We start from the raw sequence: 22,981 nt of genomic DNA, 5'->3' as shown, positions 1-22,981 counted from the left end.
AAAATTTTCAGAGACTGACCCACTAGTCCTAGGGGGCACCTCTGGCTCTAATGGGAATAATGCAAGCTTTGGGGACATGCCCCCCAACTTAAGGAGAGTGATTTGCCACACTCCTTGTTATCAAGGACTGCCTCTGGGGTGGGCTGATTCCTGCCCTTTGGGTTGGAATCTCAGTGGGGTTTGGGGTAGGGTGGGGTGACATTCAGGCCTTCATTAGGGATCATGCTTCCTTCCTCAGGTACCAAAGCAACCCAAAGACAGCAGAGAATATTCCATCCTCCCACAGCCAGAGGTCCCTACACACTCCTAAGCATGGTCTCCCCGGACACTCAGTACAGACGCATTTGCCATAGCTCCCCGGGCATCCAGTGGCCCAAGCTCCCCCCACCACTGCCTGGGCAGACAGCACCACCCCTCCCCAGAAAAAGGAACTTAGGCAGGGCAGAGGAGAGAAAAGGAGGGTCCTGGGACCCTCTTCAGAGAGGACCCCTACTTTCCTGGGATTGAAGGGGTCTGCCCACCCCTCTTGGCTGGGGAAGCAAGGATGAATATGCCAGCATGGCTCAAAGGTGCCATCATTCCCCCATGTGCTGGGCAAGGCTGTGCCCATTTTCCCTAAAACTGGAAATGCAGAGGGAGATTGATGGGTTCAGGATGCTAGTCGTTGGGATGAGTGTTGAGTGGTTATTGCTGTGACCCAAGCTGCCTTGAGTGCGTAGGGATGTCTATTCATTACTGAGAATTCACTAGAGCATTTTTCACTGACCCAGGGTCCTGTGCCGTCAGAGAAAATACTGGTCCTACCATGAGGACCCCATTTACCACAAACAAGTCCACTGGCCCACACGCATTCAGGCACACAAACCACGAGGTCACCGACATAAACACACAGCATACACCAACACCACACATCTCCACTGGCTGTGAGCTGCCTCCTCGAAGAAGCCCACCTGACTTGAGGTCCCAGGAAGAACTCCATCCTCCTTGAAGTGCCGCAGCCTTGGACAGAAGGGAGTGGGGAGTCCTCAGGCTCACAGAGATTGCAAACTGAGTTCAGAGTCTCTGCCCTTAAACCAGTTTTGTTTGGCTCACAGTGATTTTTCTTTAAAAAGTTGTGTTTTTTAAAAATTTGATGCCAATAATTAAAAATCGGGAGATTTCACATAAAAATTGGAAGATAGTGGTAACAGTTGGCTGAGCTCACACCAGGGGGAGTGCATCTCCCACATACCACAGTCCCCAAACCTGCCACTGTTTGACACGGCTTAGCCCCTGTTGAGGTGTGAGTTGGTGACCCTTGGCTCACCAATGCCAGTACCTGCCCTATCTGTGAGCCTGAAGCCCAGGACCCCCCACCCCAGTACCTCAAGGTCATGGTTCTGAGCACTGCCTTCTCACTGTAGCTCTTACCCTACCCACTGAATCTCCAGAGCTGCTTGGGGTGTGGGATGGAGAGGGCGGGTCTCTGGAGAGATAGGGTGGCTCTTTTCAACCCACCCTCGTACTCTGGAGTGACCCCCTCTGCCCTACGCCATCCCACACCCCCCACACCCCCGGGGACACCATCAGGTGGAAATGGAGAAGGAAGGAGAGTCTGGCTTGGAGACAACCCCTTCCTTTTATATAGAGTGAGGAGGGGCCAAGCAGGAAGGACAGTAAATAGATCGCTACACAGAAAAACACTCTAAAACTTTTATCCAACAAGACCTCAATTATCCGGCATTGGCGGGTGTTTTTATGTTTTTGTAAGTTAAATAATCTGATTAATCCATTAAATGCAAATAATACTGGGATCAACCTCATAAAGTATTATGAGGATTAAATGAGTTAATTTTGTAAAGTGCTTAGATCACTGCCTGGCACGTAATAAGCACTGCTGCCAGTGACTGTTTAATAAAATAAAAAATTAATAATTGGAAGCCACCACTATACGCAGAGTGTGACTATAAAGTACAAAAACACCATTTCCAAGAACAGCAAAGAGTGCTACCTCTTTTCACAGCTGACTCTGAGAAGGTCGTGTATTTTTCCCCAGCAGGAAATCATTTCTTGAAACATTCTGACCTCCTCCTTGGGAAACCCTTCTGGAGAAAAAGAGCCTGAGAACACTGCAGACTCACAACTTCCCTACCCAGCCTGGGCCCTAGAAACAAGGAACTCAAGTCCAAACCATGCATGGCTCTGCCGGGCTGCACGTGAACTTGACCCAATTCACTGCGCTAATTCCAGAAATCCGAGCCACCCTCAAAGGATAATCATGTTATCAAGATGCTCTCTTGTTGGCTTAGAGCTTTATGGCCAACAAGATGCTCTCCCACTACCAACGAAGGTATGCAAAAGGATGTCCCTCAAAGGACAAAATATTTGAATCATGATCTTACTTTAAAGGACACACCCTCTCCCACAGGTACCAGTTTTGGGATGTGTGTGTGCCTGTGTCTATGTCTGTGTCTGTGTGAAAATTCAGCCGCCTTTGGAATTCTTAACAGGATTCCCCACCTCCAATGGCTTTGGAAACAGAAATATGTACTAAATGCTAAAATGAGGCTGAAGCTAGTGCCATCATCTTTGATAAGTCACAAGGCACTTTGGGATCTTAGAGTACCTCAGGGTTCTGGTCACTGAGTGGGAGCCGTGCTCAGGTAGTGGAACCCTCTGGAACGGAATGCCGGATAACTGAGTGCTTGGTCTCATCTAACCCCAGATAGCATGGGCCCTCACCCCCACCCCATAGCTGCTGACTTTTGGAGCTGCTGGTGGACAGACTCCCCTTCACTTCACCGCCTGCCACTCGCTGGGGTGGATGGAAAGAAGGCCAAAGAGGAAGGGAGTAGCCAAGGGGGCAGTGGCGGAATGTGGAAGGCGGGAGTGGGGTTACTGTTCATCCCACCCCCTAACCTTTGTGCTTTGTGTTTTCTGTCCTTTCTTTTTAAAGGGTCTACCCTGACCTCTCCTCTACCCTCTGCCAGAGCCGGATACAGCACCACCCAAGACAGACTGGAGAGCAACAGAGGCTTGACCTTGGGGACATTCAGAAGTAAGCAGCTAGGATAAGGTGGGGGTGGGGCACCAGTACTAGGGCTCGAATCTGGCTTTCATTCCTAGATGAGGATGGTGCTCTTGGCCTAGACATCCTCCAAAAAGAACAGATTTTGAAGAAAAGAATGTAATGAGTGTGGGCATAGCTCATGTGAGTGAGCTATACACAGCGCCAACCAGCCATGAGGACATTTTAGCCAAACAGCACTGCCCACCTTCCTCTGACATCCCCAAGCTGGGGCAAGGATCCTGAGGCCTCTACTCCAACCAGAGATAGCTGGGGAGTTGAAGGGAGTTGAGTTGGGAAGGAAGAGTCAAAGGGAAAATGTAGGAGAGAGAGGAGCCAAGATGAGAGTAGGTACATAGGAAACTACCAAGGACTGCACAAATATTTTTCTGACTCCCTGACACACACAAGTACACCTTCACACACACCCATATACATAGGACTGCGGCACTGCAAATTCAGTGGTGTCATTCACACTGTAGTCAAATGTAAACGGTACTCCCTGGAATTGTGCAGTGCACAGCCTGAGCATCTATCCATGGCAGGCCTGCCTCATGCACATATGCTCATGTATAAGAACACTCATACTCACAAGTATTCATGCATGCACACAAGCATATACACAGATACGGTCTCACTGCAATAAATATTTTGCAAACCTTCAGGTCTCAACCTTTCCTTCCCTTTCTGTATAGGCACTACCCTTCCTGGCACCCCTCTTCACCACTACTCCATTGCCTAGGGAAACAGAGGTGCTGGCTGACAGGGGCAGGAATGAGGAAAAGGAACCTTAGAGGTCCCTGCAGTGACAGGTTGGGGGCTGAGAAATGATCAGAAAGGACATAGTGATCTGGCATCCTGACCCACCCTGCCCCCTGCATCTACATATCCCCGGCAGATCTGCCTACCCTGTTCTCTGTCTTCACCAAGGCCCCTGGGGACTGGCTCGGCTGAGCACCTACAGGAAGGAGTCACTCGTTGAGAGGGACACTGGTGGGGCTGCTGCTGCCTGGGATTTGTCCTGAACTCACAGGGGCTACCTCACCCTTAATAACCTAGCTTCTCTGCCAGTGCTTCTAGGATGGGTGCCCTCACCCCAAGGCGCCAGCTTCCTCTGAAAGGCAGATGCCAAGCCCCCAGTCATCCATCCTCAGATCCTAAGGGGCTGGGCTAAACCACCAAATCCATCAGGGGCTGATGGCATATATCCCTTGGGTAAAGGGCAGCCTAGAGTGGACTGAGCTCCAGCCAGGCCTCCTGGGTCAGATGAGGGAGGCAGGAGCTCTGTCCTCTGTGACAATGGCATGTGGTAGGCCCATTGGGCCACAGGGCTGCCCCCCACATCCTGACTGTGGAGGCCCTTCCTACCAAACCCCAAACCTGGCTGACTAGGCCCACGTCTCATACACAGGGCACATGCCTTGCCCCATGCAGACAGACAGACACACCCCAGGAGGGTGTCCGTCTTCTGCCACCCCCCTTGGGGGCAAACCAGACCCTAATGCCAGGAAATCACAGATTAAACAGAATCACCTCCACGCCAGACTGACTCTGACCCAGCATGCCTCGTCTCCTTGATACCTTGCTTTCCACCGGACTCTGGACCCCACTGGTGGCTCCAGCCCAGTGTCTCTGTCCTGTTCCTGAAGCTGCACCGACAGCCCCACCTCCCCCTGCACCATTTGGCTGGCACCAAGCAAAGGGAGACGTGGGGGAGGGGGTGTTGGTCACTACAGTACCTTGGGCCAACATTACAGGGGGCTGTATTGCATGATGGGGTGGGATGGGGTGTGTGAGTGTGTGATTATTGCGTCCTGGGAAGGAACCATGGTCTCTGCCTGCTCCCCACCCCCCCCACCTGCCCCCTCCAGGAGGGGGGGGAGCCCAGCCTAGGTCTTGTGGGTGAAGCGGGCCCACACCTGCTGCAGCTGGGACCGCGAGATGCGGAGCACCGAGGGCACGAGTCTGTGGTTGCCGGCGGCGAGGGGCGCGTGGCGCCGGTGGGGCGCCCGCACGGGGCTGCTCTCCGCCGAGCGGCTGCGCTGAATGAGGGAACCGGAGGAGCCGCCGCCGCCAGGGTGAGGGTAATGCTCGGTCTCCAGCGTGGAGGAGGAGAACACGGAGGACGCCAGTCGTCGCAGAGGGCTGTACCGCGGGAGGGAGTGCCCCGAGAGTCTGTCCTCCTCCAACTGAAAGAGACCAAGAGAGTGGAGGGAAAAGAGGTGTCAGGCACAGACTCGACAGCTCCGTCTCGGGGGCCGCCCACCGCTCACAGCCCCTGCGGCGCTGGCGTCCCGGGCAGGGGGAGGGTTGGGCAGGCGGAGGGCGTGCACACCGCCCCATTCTGCCGAGCACCTAAACTCTGGCCGCCAAATCCCTTCCCAGTCTTCCTCCTCTTTGCCACTCCTCACACCGTGGTCTCCTAGCGGAGACCTTGGTCACGTGCCTCCCCAGGGCAGCCTTCCTAGTTCAGAGTTCCCTCTGGGCTGAGGAATCCTCCCCCACAGGAAGACCCTTCTGCTACTGCTACCTGCCATCTCTCTCCTCAGCTGTTTTCCTGACTCCTTAGGAGGCCGGAAGAACATTCCTTGCACGCCCTCTGCCCCTATCACGGGGTGGGGGTGGGGGGATGGCAAGGACTCCACAGGAAAATGTAGCAGACCGGTAGGACTCTAGCCTCCAGCTCCTCATTTTTGCACGCCAGCTCCACTGCTGACTATCTCATGAACACAAGCAAGTCACTTCTCGTGCCTCAGCTTCCTCATCTGTAAAATGGAGCTGACCATGTTTCCCAGCCCATAGGTTTAGGATTGCCCTGGCGTAAATGCTATGTCGTGTGAGTTTGTCCGATTATCCTTTACGTCACTCTTAAGAATGAGGAGAGGAATAGAGAGGGTGAGAGGGAGGAGCAGACTGAAACCATTTCTCCAAAGTGGCTTTTCCTTGTCCTCTCCCAGCCCAGCCACAAGGCAGCTGCTGGGAGGGCCTTGGCCACAACACAGACATCAGGAAGAATCCTGTCTGTGTCCTCCTGCCCTCGTACCCTCAGAGGGAAAAGGGAAAGCCCACCTGTGTGTTCCAGGCCTGTGGAGATGGAAATGGTGGCTTGGGTGTCGCCAGAACTGTCCCACCCTGACCCCTAGCTCTTCCTGTGACTGAAGCCAGTATAAATAGCTTTGGGGAAGGGGGGCTGAGGATGGCTTGGGCCAGCTGCCAGAGAGCTGAAGAGGAGGGGGCCCAGGACACTCAGTGTTCCCTTGTGGATGTCAAATGGGGGCAGAGGGACCCAATGTGAGACCTCCAAATGGAGAGGAGGAGAGAGAAGATTGTGATAGGACTGTCACCGCCCTCACCCTGCTTTCCCTTCGCCTTCTTTTTAGCCAAGCATAGGATCCTGGTCCCAGCTGCGCTGAGGATTAGGGGCCTAAGGCCCTCTGTCCAAAAGAAAGGCTGGTTACGAGTGTCCTCCCACAGCACATGTGCGTGGCTTGAGCATAACACCCCAGCCAGAGTTTGGTCAGCTTGGGGAGTGGGACTCAATCCTAGCATGCTCCTGCCCTTTCACTTACCCCCCACGCCCAGCTGAAGTACCGCCTTCAAGAGACCACCCTGCTTCCTAGGCAGGCTCCCCATTCTAGAAAAGAAGCATTCTCTGTTATCTACCTTATGGCCCTTGCCGATAAACCTTCACGTCCACACCTTGGCATCCTCACCCCACCTCTCTAGACCATGAACTCCAAAAGGGCAGGACTGTGGAGCCTTGTTCATCTGTGTCCCCCTGCCCCCAGCACACCGCCTGGCACGTGGCAGAGAAATGCTCTCGTGGCTGCCAGGCGGAAGTCTACCTGCTCAGAGAACGCTGACCTGCGGTGTTATCAGCCAGAGACAGCCGGCAAAGGATGGCAAACATCCCTCCCCCAAATCACACCCTCTGTCCGCTGCCTTCCCCTCTGCCTAGCTCTCTAGCCCCTTCTGATCTGCACCTTCAGTTTCCTGGGGGAGAAGGTGAGGCGCATGTAAAGAAAAAGTTGAAGGCATCATGGCATTCACACCAAAGACCAACAGATGCCTGGCTCCACATTATCTTGGTCGGGGGCGCGGGGTGGAGGGGGTGGGGTGGGGACAACAGCAGTGCAAGGGCTCTTATCTTTAAGGATCACTGTTATGAGGAAGTTCACACATCAGACACTGGGCAGAGAGAGCAAGATCTAGGAGGGGGTCCCTGCAGAAAAGTGGCAGGGTGGGGAGTCCGCAAACGGTGATTCTAAGGCCGGCCAAGCTTGGGAGCCCCTATGTAGCCTGAGATCTGAGATCAGGACTCCCTCCAGACCAAAGAAAGAAGGAACAAATAAGCCAGTCCCCGCCCCACCTCCACCCCCCATCCTCCTCTGCCCTTGACAAGGAAGGTCTCTGCTTCACCAGTACTGGGCTGTACCGAAATGTTCAGTAAACCATGTCACCCGCCCCCCTCCATGTGCTCACACACACACACACACAGACTGCCATGCACACTGCTGTGCCTAAGGCACACCTGCTGACAAGGGCCCCTGCCACCCCCACCCCACACTCGGGCTCTCTCTGGCCTAGGTTTGCTCCTCTCCTAAACACACAAGCTTCAGACAGCACTCACGCAGCTCTACCTCTGCCTACAGCAACCCCCACACCCACCACCGGGTGACCCAGCATCCTGCCAGCCTCAGTTTCCTTATCTTTTAAAGGGCGGGTTTGCCTTATCACATCACTATTGGAAGGAAGACACAAGTGCCCTAGGGAGGCACTGAAAGAGTGCAGCTCTGGTTGCCGTCAGTGGAATTACTGCTCTGATGGTTCCCAGCCCTTCAAGCTTTGCCATCCCCAGCCTGGCTTCCGGGGTTCTCTGCACTCCTGCAGACCCGGGGCATGTTGCATAGACACGCCGCTGTGTGCGCAGACCCACAGCCATGTGCCCTCCTGAGCTACACAAACACGGAAGCGCATGCAATCACAGCAGCAGAAGGCTAACCAACTTCGCTGCAGTGCGCTGTGGGGAAACCGAGGCCCACAAACACCGAACACGCCCTCCAGACACATACAGCTCATGGCGGGCCCACAGCACCAGCAGGACCTGAACCCAACACTGAGACTGTACAAGAGGCCCGTGCCCACCGTCCCCAACTCTCTCCCCTTACCTGCTTGGCTGCGGTTCCCCCCTGCAAGGATTGTTCCCCACACCCAGGAGGAATTAGAAGGTGAAGAAAACCTCCCAGATAGCTTACCTCCCTCTCTGAGATCCACCTGGCCTGCAATCACCAGGAGGGGACAAACAGAGGGCCCGGGTCCAGAGCCTCGGCGTCCTGACTTTGATTCTGGACTCTCTACCCTACACCACCCCTGTCAGTCTCCCCTCCTTGACTCTGAACTTCCTGTGCGTGCGTTTGACCTCTGATGCCTCTGGTGCCCAGCATAGGCGAGGTGCTCAGGAAGACTATAGCTGCTGAATGGATGAATGAACGCAGGAGAAAATGAGAGGGGAGCCAGACAGATCTTGCTCTCTCTCCAGTGCTGGCCTTGGTGGGAACAAGGTCCCCAACCCAGTCATGCTGGCCCACACCCTGCCCTGCCTGGGCCTCCGACTCAGGTTGGCTAGGAGCACTCTGGGTAGGGGCCCAGAGTTTCCACTTTCTGAGCCCCAGATTCCCAGGGTCCAAGGCACAGTGAGGATGCACAGCCCCGAAGATCTCAGCTCAGAGGCCCTCTTTTCTAGACAAGGGGGTGGGCCCTGAACGCAGTCCTGCCTGGGGCTGCCCTTCTCCCAGGCTCCCACATGTTCCCAGGCCAGGCCTCCCAATCGGCGCATGCAGTGGATTGATCTGACCTTGGCCCTGAACCCTGGCACTTTCCAGAGCCACCTGGCACAGGGCCCTGACATGGGGTGATTGACTGGAACACAGCACAGCCCTGGAGCCCTCCAGCATCACCTCCTTGGCTCTCCCTAGACCCTCTGAGGAGTCATGCTCCCTTCAAAACCACTCAGTGATGGCACTGCTGTCCACACAGAACTCTGGGCACCAGCCGAGAACCTCCCCCCTCTACCAGTTCACAGCCCCTCAGTTCTTTCCGCAACACCTCTTGGTTCCATCCACCCTGCCCCACATCCAGAGCCCTGGTCCTGGTCCAAGCCACCAGGCTGCTCTCCTGCTGGCACCTGCCATGGGGCCTTCCTGCTTATAGTTCTGGGCCCTTTCATCCGTTTTCACCCAGCAACCAGAAGGCTCATTCAAGAGCACCAAGGGGATCATGGTACACCTCTGTTTAAAAGCCTTGGGTGGCTCACCGAGCCTTCAGAATCAAACCCTAACCCTTTAGCTTCACCCTGAGGCCCTCGGGGCCAGGACTGGGGGACCTACCTCGCAGCCTCACCTGTTCTGCAACATGCCATCAGGGCAGCGCTTTCTGACTGCCGCCCCCGGGCCTTTGCACACACGGTCCCCTTGGCCTCAGAGGCCTTTCTCCTGCTTTGTCACCTGGCTGAACCTGCTCATCACGCAAGACTCAACTCAGAACATGGAGGGCACTTCCTCTGGGAAGCTCTGACCGTCCCCCAAGCATGGTTTTGGACCCTTAAACCTATCTACCTTCATCACACAGCCTGCAACTGGTGGATGCTAGTCAGCAGTCCCCAAGGAGCCCATGGGGAGCCCACAGGGAACACTCCAGGCAAAAACTGTGGGCATCCAGGGGCGGGGAGTGGGGTGCAAACCCAACCTTACCTGTCTCTGCGGGCCCGTGGGATCCGACTCTCTCCGTCGAGGGCGGGGTCCCGAGTGCAGTGGTGAGTGGGAAGGGCTGCCGGGCGTGGGAGGCTGCGACGTCTCTGACCGGCCTTCCGCCTGGCTCAGCTGGGGTGGTGGGGGCTGGAATGGAGTCTGCCGAGGGTCCTCCTCAGCCAGGGTGTGCACACCTCGGCCCCGGGGCCTGACGGTTGGCTCTGTCCCTGGCCGCCGCCGCTCCTCGCCCTCCTCAGGCAGTGGCCGCAGCTCCTCAGGCTCCTCGTCCGTGGTACCCGACGTGCTGGGCTCAGCCCCCGGGGGGAAGTCCTTGAGCTCCGTCTCCTTGTCAATGATGACCCACTCCTTGCTGTCAAAATCCTCCTCCTCGGCCAGTGGCACAGAGCGGAAGGCGTTGCTGAGGGCCTCCTGTTCCACAGAGGCCGACACGTCCATGCGGCCGCTGGCCTGCCGGTCGGGGTGGCCCGTGTCCACTGACAGCATCTGGGCCGGCTGCGAGGAGCAGGCCTGGCGCGAGGGGGAGCCAGGCAGATCCATCCGTGACCTGCAAAGCCACCCCGAGTGAGGCTCAGTGCCCAGCCTCTCCATCTCTTCAAGGGACTCGAGAAGGTGGCCTGGTGGACCGTGCCTCCTGGAACCCACTGGCCAGAGCAGCTCTGTCACCCGGGGCCAGGCCTGGTCACCACCTGGCTTACCAACCCCCTCCCACCTCACTCCCCATAGAGATCCCATTCATTCATTCATTCATTCACTCAACACATGGATTTGGATGCTTACTGCCTTCCAGGAATACAAACAAGCAGAAAATGAAACCTCACTCCCGTGCCCAAGGAACGCTGTCTTCTGGACCACGCAGGAAACCTAACCTCCCGAAAGCCAACCCTATGTTCCCCGTCTGGTGCTCATACCCTGTTGGAGGTTCCCTCCCACTGCCGTCAAGGCAAACGCACCCACCTGGCCCTCGAGGGGGCAGATGATTTTTCTAGCTTCTTCTACCACCACCCTCCAGGCCTGCCTGGCTGGTGTCACCACCCCCAACAAACTCCAGTGGCTCCCAGCCTGGAGAACAAAGTCCATATTACTTAGTTGGGCACTCAGGTGGCCAGGCCAGGGCCCAGGTTCACCATTCTCTGAGGCAGACTCATCTCTGTCACTGGCTTTTCCCCGAACTGCCCACGTGCTCTTACTTCAGTGCCATTGCGCCTGTCACTCTCTGCACGCCCTTTGCTGTCCCACCCGCACGGATGTCACCTCCTTGGGGAGCCTTTCCATCCTGCTCTGCTGGGGGCGGGCAAGTTTGCCTTCCAGCGCTGTATTCTCCTCTCACCACAGAATGGAGCACGTGTGTTTACATATAGGTCTTCCCCAGAGGCTGTGAGCTCCCCTGGCAGGGCCTGGGCCCCACCTGACTTTTCTTGCTGGGCCAGTGACCCTGCTGAAGGACATCTCTTCCATTGTGCGGGGAACCTCGCATTACCTCCAGAGGCTCCCAGCCTGGGAGGGGGCTGGGTACCAGCCCTGAGGTGAAGGTGTTGCTGGTTGTAGGAAGGACGCCCCCTCACTGAGAACCAGGGAGGCTTAGCTGCCTCGGGTTGTGCACATCCTCCCACTCGGGCTGTGGGCAGGGGGCTAACTTTCATTCTCCCCCAGCCTCGAGCCTGTGACAGAAACGGGTGCAGCTCAGAGCCACTGTGGGGTTTTCTCAACATCCTTCCGCCCTGGTCTGTGGGACTTACCTCCTTCCTCTCCAGGAGATTGTTACTGATTTAATAAGGCTTAAAATACACACATCCCTGAGAGAGGAGATTCAGGGCCTGCCATGAAAATGGCTGATGTGGCTTCCTTTCCTGAGCGCATGGTTTGTTTTGAGGGACATAAAGGAGAGAGGGCGCCCAAGGAAGAGAGGGGCTGAAGGTGGGGGAAAGGGAGGTGAAGGAAAGGGGGAAGGTGGGCATCCAATCCCAGCGGCTTCATACTTTTTCCCGCTCCCAAGAGCCCCAGAACCCACCCAAAACCTCGGCCCTGCCCTACAAGATCCTGAACCTTCCCTTCCGGAAAGTCTCTCTTCAGCCGTCTCCTCTTCCCATTAGCCCTGAAACAAGAGTTCACACTGGGTCAAGCCAGTCTGCTCTTCAGGGCTGTCTGTTTGGGGCCTTCCCACCTCTCTTCTCCACTGACACCCCCTCCACACTGCTGTTCCTTGGCTCTCCTTGTTTCCTCGACCCTCTGGGCTGGGCTACCGTGGATGCAGACGTGGTCTTCAGTCCCAGGGAGGCCAACCCGTGTGAGTGTGACTGTGAGTGTGAGGGCTGGTGGCAACCTGGGCACTGGGCCCGTGTCCCCCTGTCCTGGGGTTGCCGCAGGGACTGGCACAGGCCTCTTCTGTCTTGAGCACTGCCACACTGCAAAGGGCACTGTGTCCCACCCCAGAGTCAGGGTGCAGTTTGGAGCAGAATCCAGAGGAGGGGCCATGGGTGGGGAAGAGGAGACACGTGGCATGGATGGGAAGAAGCAACCCAGCCTCCTGAGCCTGGCCTTGGGAAAAAGGCTCCTTTTCTGGTGCAGAGAAGACTGCAGCCCTGTTGTGCGGTGAAGGCCCACTCAGAGCCACACGAGGGTGGGGGCATCTTTCAGAGGCCTCAGGGAGGTTCTGACTCTGGTCTCTGATGGCCATGGGCCACCCTCACATTTTGGCTCTAAACTCTCTGTCCCACCAACCAGATAACTCTATGACATTCAGATCCCTGCACCCTGACCCCCAAAACTTGATCCACCCCCTCTTGGAGCGGAGCATTTCCTGGTCTCTCCTCCCAGGCCCCTCCCCCAAAGCTGAAGAGAGCCCAGTCAGCTTCTCCAAGGCATCTGTAATTAGTTTCTAAGGAGAGGTTCTAGAAGAACACCCACCTACCGGCTCACCCCTTGCCTCCTCCTGGGCTCGGGGACTCAGCCTACGCCTCCAACAACCCGCCTCCCCCCCTCCATCCCTTCGTGACATGAGCTGGAACCTCGGAACCCCCTACCCCCTCTCCAGGCCTTGTCACTGACTAACCAAGGTCGACCCCAGGCCCAAGGACAACCCCCTCAACACTCCCAGGGTCCCTGCCCACCTCCATGCTGCATCTGCTCTTTCCTTCAGAGCAGCCATGTGAAGGCTGAAGTGACCAGGGGACCCCTGGCCATGCGCCCAGCCCCAGACCTACCTTCTCTCATGCAGTTCCACCCGCCCGTCGGCTGTGGAAAGCCTCTCAGACTCAGGGCTGTTGACCCTCCGGTAGCGAAGAGAACGGACTGGGGTTGTCGGTGAGTCTGGAGGGGCACGCACCGGGGAGCTAGGGACCCCCACACCTCGGCTCTGCTCCTCTTCCACCACACAAGGGGTCTGCAGGAGAGGGGAGTCCCATGAACGGGGGCCGACAGGGTGGCTGTGGGCCAAGTGCTTTTCCCAGGGTGAAGGAGACAGAGGGAGGTCGACGCTGGTGATCCTGACATGGGGCGAGGCCACGGAAGCAGGGCCCGAGGGCGGATGGCTGGGGAGAGGGCACATAGGAGGAAGGGGAAGGGAGCCATGGGCTGGGAACCAGGGTGGGAGCGGGGGAAGGCCACCCACGTCCTTCTCTCTGGCTGCAGTTACTTTGCCGATGTTGATCCGGAGTTTGTTCCGGTTGACATCCGTCTCCTCCCAGACTTCAGCCTCAGGACCCCCAGAGTGGGGGACCAGGTGGGGGCTGGGGCCTAGCCCCTCAGAGGGTCGGCCAGGCAAGATTGGAGGTGCGTTCTCCTGGTCGCTCAGGTGCTCGCCCTGCAGCACGTCCTCAGTGTTCTCCCGGAGCAGGTCCCCAGGCACTGGCGTCACGTTGACCACCCTGGAGAGGCCGGGAGGGGCCGGGGCTGGCAGGGGTGCTCTCTCCTCCCAGCACAGGCCCCGCAACTCACTGCCACCCCAGGGAGCAGGCACAGGAAAGGTCTTGGCAGGAGTGGGGACGTCTGTGGGCCCCTCACCATCCCCGGTTCACCAAGCCTGCCCTGGGGCCATTTTCAAGCTGGCACAGGGCCGCAGGGAGATGTGGCTGCCCAACATGGCCGCCATGTCACCCTATCACTTTAGGAGACTGTTACTTTCCCGGCCCCACCAGATTTCCAGTGCAATTCGCTGGCTGGCCTCGTTTAGAACAAGAAGGGGTCTAAAGAGAAGAATCACTTGGGAACTGCTCGAGCAGTATCTTTGCAGAACAAGGCACCATGATGTGCCATCAGGCCCTTCGGAGTCTCTTTCCCGGAGCCCCTGCCCTGTTTCCCTGGGTCCTCCCCGGGGTAGGGTAAGGGTCCCTGCCTCACACTGGCCCCTCCCCAGGTGCCTCTGTCTTTGTGCTGGTCACCCAGCGCGGATATCACGGACCGGTCCATGACAAATACCCCAGACCCAAGAGCACTCTGAGGGCAGGGGCTTCAGGTCTTTTCTCTGAGCCCCACCAGCCCTGGACACAGGCTCAGGACATGCTGCCTAAAGGAATGTGTGTGAACAACAGAAACAAAGTGTGGGGCTCAGGTAATTTCCCTCAGGGCTTTCCACTCCCCAGTTAGGTCAAAAACTCCAAAGGAGAACACCCGCTGTGTCCCCCCATTGAAGGCAGAGAGGTGGCAGAACTGCCTGGAGCTCGAGGACCCCACGGTTGAGCACCAAGAATAGGAAAGACAGGTGTGTCCACGTAGGAAGAGGAGGAGAGGGCTGACTTTCTGGGTGACAGTCCTGGCCCCCCACTGGCCCATCATCCCTCCCGAGACTCACCCAAACATGGCTGCCGTCTGCCGGGTGTTCTGCTGGGGTGGAGTGGAGGTGCTCGTGGACAGGAGGGCATCGGTGCCCGCCTTCTCCCAGTCAAAGGCCTCATTCTCAGCGATGCCCCGTTCCTTCATGCTATTCTCAAACACCGACATGATCAACTGCAGGGGTGGGGGTGGTGGGAGGACAGAGAGGTGACCCTGGGGCTAGCCAGGAGAATGGGGCAGTTGCTGGGATTGCAGGGGGAAGAGAGGGACCTTCCAGGACAGGAATGGGCTGAGAGGGGGCACTGGAAGGAGAAGGGCACATTGATTTTAAATGAAAACATGCACATAATATGCAAATCAGCATGCAAATCACCATCTTGGTTTGAGCCCCACTGGCTGGACACCAAACCCTCTGGGATCCGTCCCCTGCCTACCATCCCCACCCAGCCTGCTCTGCCATTCCCACCATCTCAGCAGCCCCGGAGCTCCGGTAGTTTCCCAAAGCCACCACCTGGGGTCACGCTCTGCACAGACTGCTGCCTCTAGCGGCGCTGCCTAACCCACCAGTCCTCTCCTCTGCGAAGCCTTCCCTGATTCCCCCGCCCACATACTCCCTGATCCACCGCTCTCTGTTCCTAGCATAGCACACTGTATGCTCACTTGCTTGCAGCTCTCTGGTCTGGGGAGCCCCAGGAGGAGAACTGGGGGGCAGAGCCTTCTATCACTCAAGTGAGGCATCTGTGGCAACCAAAGGGCTCCAGGCTCAGGATGTGGTGGACACCCGTAGCCCATCAGAGGCCCGCAGACCATTCCAGCTCTGACTTAGCTCTCTTCAGAATGCAGGGCAGGGTCTCTCTGCTGGCAGGACCCACTTCACTGAGGGCCCCCTGTGTGCCTGTCGCTGTGCTCTGGGGTGTGGAGACTTGTGCCTGGCACATTGTGGGTCCTGGGCAGCACACTGCTAATGCATCCCCCCCCTCCTGTCAGGATTTAAGTGAGTCCCCTAGGGGTGTGATGGTGGCACCTTGGAAAAAGCTGATTTGGGAGTCAGGAGATGTGCCTGGGCCCAGCCCTGCACCCTGCCATGCTACCCAGTCTTAGTTTCCTCATCTGTGAAATGGGGGCAACACAGAATTCTGGTGTGAAATATTTGAAAGCATTTGGCTTCATTAATTGTTGAGTGTTAGAATAACCACATAAGGAACACACATTATCACCAAAGGCTTGTTTTGAAGTTTAAATGAGTTAATGCATAAAAAGTACCAAGAAGAGGGTCAGCTGTTGATAACTCATAGCTATGAATACCGTTTACAAGAGCACAGTACAGTGTCATGCAGTTGGAAGACCGGGGAAGACGCCCAGGGCTCAGCCAGCAGGGGAGTGGGGTCCCAGCAGTGTGGGTGCCGCCGGGGATGGTCGTCCCCATGGAGACGTCCAGGGATGCGGGGGCCAGGTGGCAGGCTCCCACCTGGTAATCAGGCTTGGTGAAGTAGTCGAGGCTGGCGATGTGGTCCAGGAAGAGGTGGAACTCGGAGGGCATGTGCTTCAGCAGCATTCGGTGCTCATACTTCTCCTTGATCATCCCTACCTGCTCCTGGAAGCAAGAGGGCACAGGGTGACGGAGCCCCTGTGCCCCCACGCCCCCTCCACCTCCTCAGACCCAGCCCCACAGGGCTTACCTTGTCCTTGATCTTCCTCCAGGGCAACTGACCCACGGCAAACTCCACCAGCATGTAGAAAAGGGACCACAGGTCATCATGGCGGCCCATCTCCTGGGGGGGTGGGGGGCGGTGAGGGGAGTCACCCACAGCTCTCGGGTCTTTCCCTGGGACTGACCCTTCCTGAGGTGGGTCTGGCCTCAGGGAGGTCAGACACCCAAATTCCCGTGAGCAGAGCTGAGGTCTCCCTGGTTATGGCTTTCTCCCTGACCTTCCAAGACACACAGAATCCTAACATCAAAACTTCCATCCATACTTCTTCCCCCACGCGGATGGTGTGAGCAGAGAGGAGGGAATCTCCAAAAACAAGGATGAAGGTGAAGTCACGGGGAAATGGCAGCGGAGTCTTCTTCCAGCCGTGGTCTCTGGTGTGGCAGCTCCCAGCCCCTGCCCCATACTGCTGTGCCCACCGCGATGGCTGCCCATCCGTCCCTCTTCCTGAGCTGCACACTCTGCCCCTGACCTGGGCCGCACTGCCCCCACCTCCTCAGGCCCAGCTCTGCCACTCACCCGGTTCTTGTGGGCATTGACTGAGGCATAACGAACAGTCCCTCGAAACCCAGCCACATTCCGGGGCTGCAAAAGGGAGAACACACAGCAGGGCCTTCACCCGCCGCCCCTGACTTTCGCGGCATCTCCATCCTGCTTACCGAGCCTAACTCTGCCTCCTTTAACCGGGACTGCCTCCCTCCACCCCCAAGACTGACACACCAACCCCAGTGCTACCCCCACCTCCTGACCCTGCTCACTGCCCCTGTGTCCGTCCCCGACCCAGGTGGGCAGCCAGATCACAGGGTGAGGCTAATGCAACTACAAGAGCTCCAGGAGCGGTGGGGGGGACGGGCCGAGTGTAGACCGAGCTAGGTGCCGTTCCTACTGAATCCCAGGCCGGCTCGGCTTAGGCAGCTGCAGGAAGAATTGGTGAAGGGTGCCCAGGTCAGGGAGACAGGCGGGGCGGCCGGGGGTCCCCGCAAGCGGCGGTACTCACGGGCCGGACGTCCCCCGTGGTGTTGGTGTACTGCCGCGCCAGCCCGAAGTCCAACATGTAGCACTTTCTGTAGGTGGAGGGCAGCCTGCCCATGGCAAAGTTCGACTGGGGAAGACAGTAGCTGTGACCGCAGGGCTCCAACCCCACCCGGCTCACCTCAAGGGGCGCCAAGAACCATGGTTAAGTGTAAACACCACCTTGGACCGCAGGTCATCACATCCCATCTGAGAGACAGGTGGGATCCCCCTTATCTAAGAGCTGAGCATTCCCAAGGTCAAAGAGATTATGGGGCTTCTCCAGGATCACACAGCCATGATGACCCAGCTGGGGGTTGAACTGAGGTATGCATCCAGTCCCCAGTCCTTGGGAAGCCCCAGCAAGGCTGAGTGGCTTAGTGACCCTGTCCTGCTCTGAGGCAGCAGCAGACCTGCATTGTTCTTACTGTGTGACCTTGGGCCATTCAGCCAATCTTTCTGGACCTCAGTTGTCAGTCCTTATTTGAATTGGAGATTGTTCCAACACCAGGATCCAAGACACAATCAACTTCTGGGAATTCCTTACCAAGCCCAGCCCCTTGGTCCCTTTCGTCCTAGATTCCTCTGTGCTTCCCCAGCCCCAGCACCTTTCAAAGTTCAAGGACTACTCAGGGCAGGAGTAAGGGAGAAGGGAAGAATAGAGGAGAGAAGTGGGCCAGGGGAAGGCAGGGGTGTGTGCTCTTGGCAGGCAGGGGAGAGGAGGAGGAGGGCTTGGGGCAGAGAGCAGGAGGAAGGGACAGGTACAAGAAATTATTCCTGCCCCAACCACAGCTCTGGAGGAGAAACCATGGGACCTGGAGAAGGAGAAGTGGTGGGGGTGCACTTTGGAGGAGGGGTCAGGGAGGGCAACCCTCACCGGCTTGATGTCCCGATGCAGGAAGCCCACGGAGTGGATGGCCTCAATGGACTCCAAGATCTGCTTGCCCAGCCGCAGCGTGGTGCTCAGCGTGAAGGTGCCTCGAGGCTGGCTTCGGCGCAGGTCGGCCAGGTTCCGGCCCTGGGGGTGGCGGCGGGGGCTGGCTAGGCTCGGCTGCCCTGCCCCCTTCCCCGTGGCACCACTTGACATTCCACCCAGCCTCATCCCCAAAGGTTTGTGCCCACTCCCCACGCCCATGGTCACAACCCAAGCTTTTGTGGGAGAAGAGGGAGGACCCCAAGGGGACTGACTCACCTGGAGCTGCATCACTACGTAATTAAACTTCTCATTCCGGCCACAGCCAATGAACCTGCACACGTGGCTTTTCCCTGGGGGGGCACAGACAGGGGTCTCCCAACTCCCACCCCTTCTTCCTCCCTTCCAATCCTCAGGGGTCTCCAGTGAGTTCTTGATTCCTGGACCCATGACTTCTCCCACTCCCTCCGCCTGCCCCTCTCCCCACCACTGCCCTTAGACTCCGCCCTGTCTCAGCATCCCCCATCAGCTCTCCCTTAGCCCCAGACCCCAGATCCCAACCTTCACCTCTCTGCCCATCCTCCTGCCCTTGACCCACACCTTGGAGCTTTTTGAGCACAGCCACCTCCATCTTGAGAACCTGCTTGGGCTGCTGGGCTGACTCCACCTTCAGGGCCACATTCTCCCTGGTCAGCAGGTCCATGGCCTCGTAGATCTCACCAAAGCCCCCGCCTCCGATCTTTTTCAGCTACATAGATGGAAGAAGAGGATAGGAAACACAGGGATCAGGCTCAGCGGCTCTGCGTCCCATCCATTCCTAGCCCTTCCTTGGTGGGGGTATGGCTACCCTTGAAGAGGAGGATCCTGTATCTGTCTCCCTTGCCCCACCCGCCAGGGCCCCTACCTCCTTTCCTAGTGCCAGAGACAGCTCAGCCCATGGGCGTGCGTGCACGTGTGCGCACGCACAAACACACGCACACACACACACACACACACACGCACACGCACACGCACACACACACACACACACACAGAGCGCTCGATGTCAGAGTGGGAAGTAGGAAAGGGTATGAGACCTCTGACTCCATACAGACATGGAGACGAGCCTTGTAGGGTTCTAAAGAGATCATGGGCCATCATGAAACTTTTCTTCTCTGGAAGGACAAGAAATATCACCGTTCCCCTACTCCTCGACTAGATTAAACCACCACCATCCAGAAGGAAAACGAATTTCCAGAACCTCCCAGCTTCAAAGTGGATCTTCCAGAGAAGCAGGCCCTTCCTCAGGTGGGCAGTCTCCTGATAGGTGTTATTAAAGGGAGAGAGTGATGGGGGGAGGGGGTATTTGGGGAGGACTCTCACCAAAGGGTATTCACTGCCCATGCCTGCTGCTGAAGCTCACGGCACTTCCTAGACCCCTAGTCAGATGCCCCAAACCAGGGTGAGCCTCCTCTGGGGGCCAGGGGCGCGTGCAGGGACCCTGGTGGGAATGCAGGTTTGGAGAGTCCATCTATCCCCCCCCCAGGGGGCGAGGCAGTACAGACCTGACCCTCTAGGCCCTCCTCCTCCAGCGTCCCAGGGCAGGCAGTGAGAAAAGGCAGAGGGGAGAACTAAGTTGGAGAAAGAGCCAGCCAGGGGAGATGAGCAAAGCTGAGTGATGGGGAGGGATTAAAATCATTTCAAGTCAGAGGCGTCGGGGTTCCTGGAGAGTGAGTGTGCTGCTGGCAATGATGAGGGACAAGGAAAAGATGCTGAGTTCTAAGCCGGGACTCAGTTGGTTAAAAAAGATGTACGGCTCACCTCACAGGTGGCCTGCCCTCGCTGAACAGCTTCCAGAAGGCTCACTGGCCTCCCGTTGGCTTGTTAACTCACCAGCACAGCTGGGCATGCTGGCGATTGGGTGGAGGCTGCTCTGATCAGCCAGCCTGTAAAGGGACTCTGAGCCCCATGCATCTCTAAGCCCGCCCCTTAGCACTTCTTCAGCACTCAGGTCCCATTAAATGTTTAATGGTGGCTGAAGCATGGGGATGGACGGGGAAGGGGCAGGCCAGAGCCCAGGGCTGGGAGCTCCCAGCGGGTGACAGCTGACACCACTCCAGGAAGAGACAGGATGAAAGGAAGATTTAGACAGAAGAGCACCTCTGGCTGCGTCCTGAAGGCTCTTGTGCCCAGGAAGGAGACAGGGAAAGAGAAAGGAGGAAAAACAGTGTGAAACCAGAGTCTCTCTGTACTTCAGACAAAAGTTAAGTCAGACTCCTAGAAGAATTTCGTTAAAAAAAATCTTTTTAAAGACTTATTTATTTGACAGAGAAAGGAGAGAGCACAAGCTGGGGGAGCTGGAGAGATAGAAGCAGGCCCCCCGCTGAGCAAGGAGCCTGATTTGGGGGGTGGGCATGAGGCCAGGGCCCTGGGATCATGACCTAAGCCAAAGGCAGACACTTAACCAACAGAACCACCCAGGTGCCCCTCCTAGAAGAACTTCAGAATCCGGAGGGGATAGACGCAGACTCAAGGGAAGAAGCAGCATGTCCCCCTCTGGGGAAGTTTAAACTCAGGGGAGAGTCTAGTATCTTCTAGAATCCTTTATGGTTTGTTGTGTGCCAGCAAAAAAGAAAGGGGGCGAGGGCGAGAACAAAAGCCCCATCTCGGGTTCTGTGCTCCAGGCACACAGACATCATCTCAGCTCTTCCCCTAAGGTTCCTGACAACACAGGTGCGGAAGGTCGTAAGAGTCACCATTTTGCACAGAAGGAAAACTAAGGTGCAGGGAATTAAGTACTATGCCCCAGGTCACACTTGCTAGTAAGCAGCAATGCCAAGTTTCCCTTAAACCGAGGCACTCTAATTCAGAGCCCACACTCTTAACCATGATCTCACAGCAACTGGTGACAGCACAGGGCTTAACGGTGTGAGTGCTAAGATTCAAGTCCGAATCTGCCAAGCTCCGAAACCCTCCTAAGAGGTGGTAAGGAGGGCTCAGGGCACCAAGATATTTCCAATACCCGCTCCCCAATTTCCGAGGGTGGCCAATGGTATTTCTCTGCCATCTTCACTTCCAAACAGAAGCTGTTTCTCCTTCCCTAACCCCCTCCATACCCTGCCACACCCACTACCGAACCTCCCTGAGGCAGCAAGCTGGGGGTCTGCATGCACCCACTCACCTAACACCCCTCCTCCCCAGACCCTACAGACACCACTCACCCATCGGGGATAGCAGACAAAGTGGCCCATAATACTTTTAGGGGGCCATAAAAATGTTTCAATATTTTTAAATCACAAGAAAAACAAATGACCTCTTGGGTTAAAACATTTTAATATGTAATGTTAATCCATTCCTCTTTATACCAATGCAGTCATAAAATATAGCTTTTAGTACTTTATTAGAGAGAAAGGGTTCCATGAAGGCAAAAGCGCCCAGGACCCATGAAAGTCATAATGCAGCCCTGTCCAAGCCAGGTAACCAGAATGTTCTCTCAACCTCTTTTTGTCAGACCCTATTCCTTCCCTCCTAATTTTTTTCAGGATCCCCTCCCCTGTCAAAGGAGGGCTACTGAAGGGCAAATATGATACAACAAGACCATCATTCACTTAGGAAAAGGGAAAACTGGTTTCTTGGCTCAGCTCTGGGTCACCTGGAGTGAGTTTAAGTTTTTTCCTCCACGTTTCCTCCTCTGTAAAATGAAAAAGTTATTCTAGAACTGGTCACAAAGACTCCTTCATCTCTGTGCTCTTGATTCTTGGGTGGGCTAATGCTTGGGAAACAGTACTGCTTAATGGCCGGTGACCCGGCCGTCAGATAGACCTGGTTCCACCCAGGCGTCGGGAGAACGTGGGAGGTGAGTCAGTCTCTGTACCTGTTTCCACACCTGTGAAAAGGGGGTAATAATATCTATTCCATTGTTTTGTGAAATAATGCAGGTAAGGCATTTTGCATAGTGTCTAGAAACAAGAAGTGCTCAAAACGAATGCTGTTTTTATTAGTGGTGGTGGTGTTTGCTATTCTGATTCTGAGAAGCACCCCTCAAGAAGGGTCAAATATGCTTATTTGTAAATACTCCACCTAGTGCCACCACCCCTCCCTTCATCCTGGTCAGCTCATTTTCTCTTCCATTCCTGAGCTCTGCCTCCTGTCTCTGTCCCCCACCCCTCACAGGGAGATGGCTGAGGGGAGGCATCTGGTACCCCACCCTCTCTATTTCTCCAGGGGCCAGGGAGAGAGTGATGGTTAAGAGATGTCAGCCTGGCAGAGATTAAACACTTTCCCCTTCCCCCAACAACCCCTCCCCCACCGCCATTTCTCTCTCTACTCATCTTCCACCCCCTCCCTCAAAAAGCAGTGAAAAGTTCTAATCCAAACTCAGTATGGTGTGAACACCATCTCTTTCTCACCTATTCAGGGCAAATGTCCTTCTGCCTCCAATCTGTCAGAAACTAAGCTCTCGCATCAGGGGACCCAGAGTGTTTTTGAAGGAACACTCCTCATTTTGCCAGGTCCTCATTCCCTTGATCACTGCCCTGGCTCTTCCTCCCCAATTTCTGTCCTGTCACTCTCCCTCTCAGGAAGTCCTCTCTGGGACTTAAATGGCTCCTTCCCTCCCTTCCCTCAGCTCTCTGGCCCTCCAAGTGCCACCACCTCTCCCAGTCCCTGAGACATCTCAGACAACACTGCCACCTTTGCCCCTATCCCTGGGCCTTTAGGGAACCTGCTGGAGGGGTGGTTGTTGCCATGGATATCAGCTAGCACCCAGGTCCCACTCTCTCTTCAACCT

The 22,981-nt window shown here is 56.4% G+C and overlaps 1 protein-coding gene across 7 annotated transcripts in view; it reads right to left on the bottom strand.

Annotated features, from left to right (window-relative positions):
• Positions 1-22,981, bottom strand: part of TTBK1 (tau tubulin kinase 1) — a 40,631-nt gene that overhangs the window by 13,349 nt on the left and 4,301 nt on the right. For 2 of the 7 annotated variants that reach the window (XM_082729678.1, XM_082729673.1), the window contains exons 3-15: positions 19,758-19,778; positions 18,814-18,961; positions 18,493-18,566; positions 18,178-18,318; positions 17,287-17,391; positions 16,809-16,874; positions 16,260-16,352; positions 16,049-16,174; positions 14,600-14,754; positions 13,421-13,676; positions 13,014-13,192; positions 9,796-10,357; positions 4,966-5,235 (exon numbers count right to left, since the gene is read on the bottom strand). In XM_082729678.1, coding sequence (XP_082585804.1) covers positions 4,966-5,235; positions 9,796-10,357; positions 13,014-13,192; positions 13,421-13,676; positions 14,600-14,754; positions 16,049-16,174; positions 16,260-16,352; positions 16,809-16,874; positions 17,287-17,391; positions 18,178-18,318; positions 18,493-18,566; positions 18,814-18,961; positions 19,758-19,778 — 2,196 coding nt within the window. The remainder of the gene's footprint in view (positions 1-4,965; positions 5,236-9,795; positions 10,358-13,013; positions 13,193-13,420; positions 13,677-14,599; positions 14,755-16,048; positions 16,175-16,259; positions 16,353-16,808; positions 16,875-17,286; positions 17,392-18,177; positions 18,319-18,492; positions 18,567-18,813; positions 18,962-19,757; positions 19,779-22,981) is intronic. The other 5 variants (XM_082729675.1, XM_082729677.1, XM_082729674.1 and 2 more) reach the window with 5 other exon arrangements.

The sequence above is a fragment of the Mustela nivalis genome (assembly GCF_964662115.1).
Source record: "Mustela nivalis genome assembly, chromosome: 5".
Classification (NCBI taxonomy): Eukaryota; Metazoa; Chordata; class Mammalia; order Carnivora; family Mustelidae; genus Mustela; species Mustela nivalis.
This window is presented reverse-complemented; position numbering and strand designations above follow the sequence as displayed.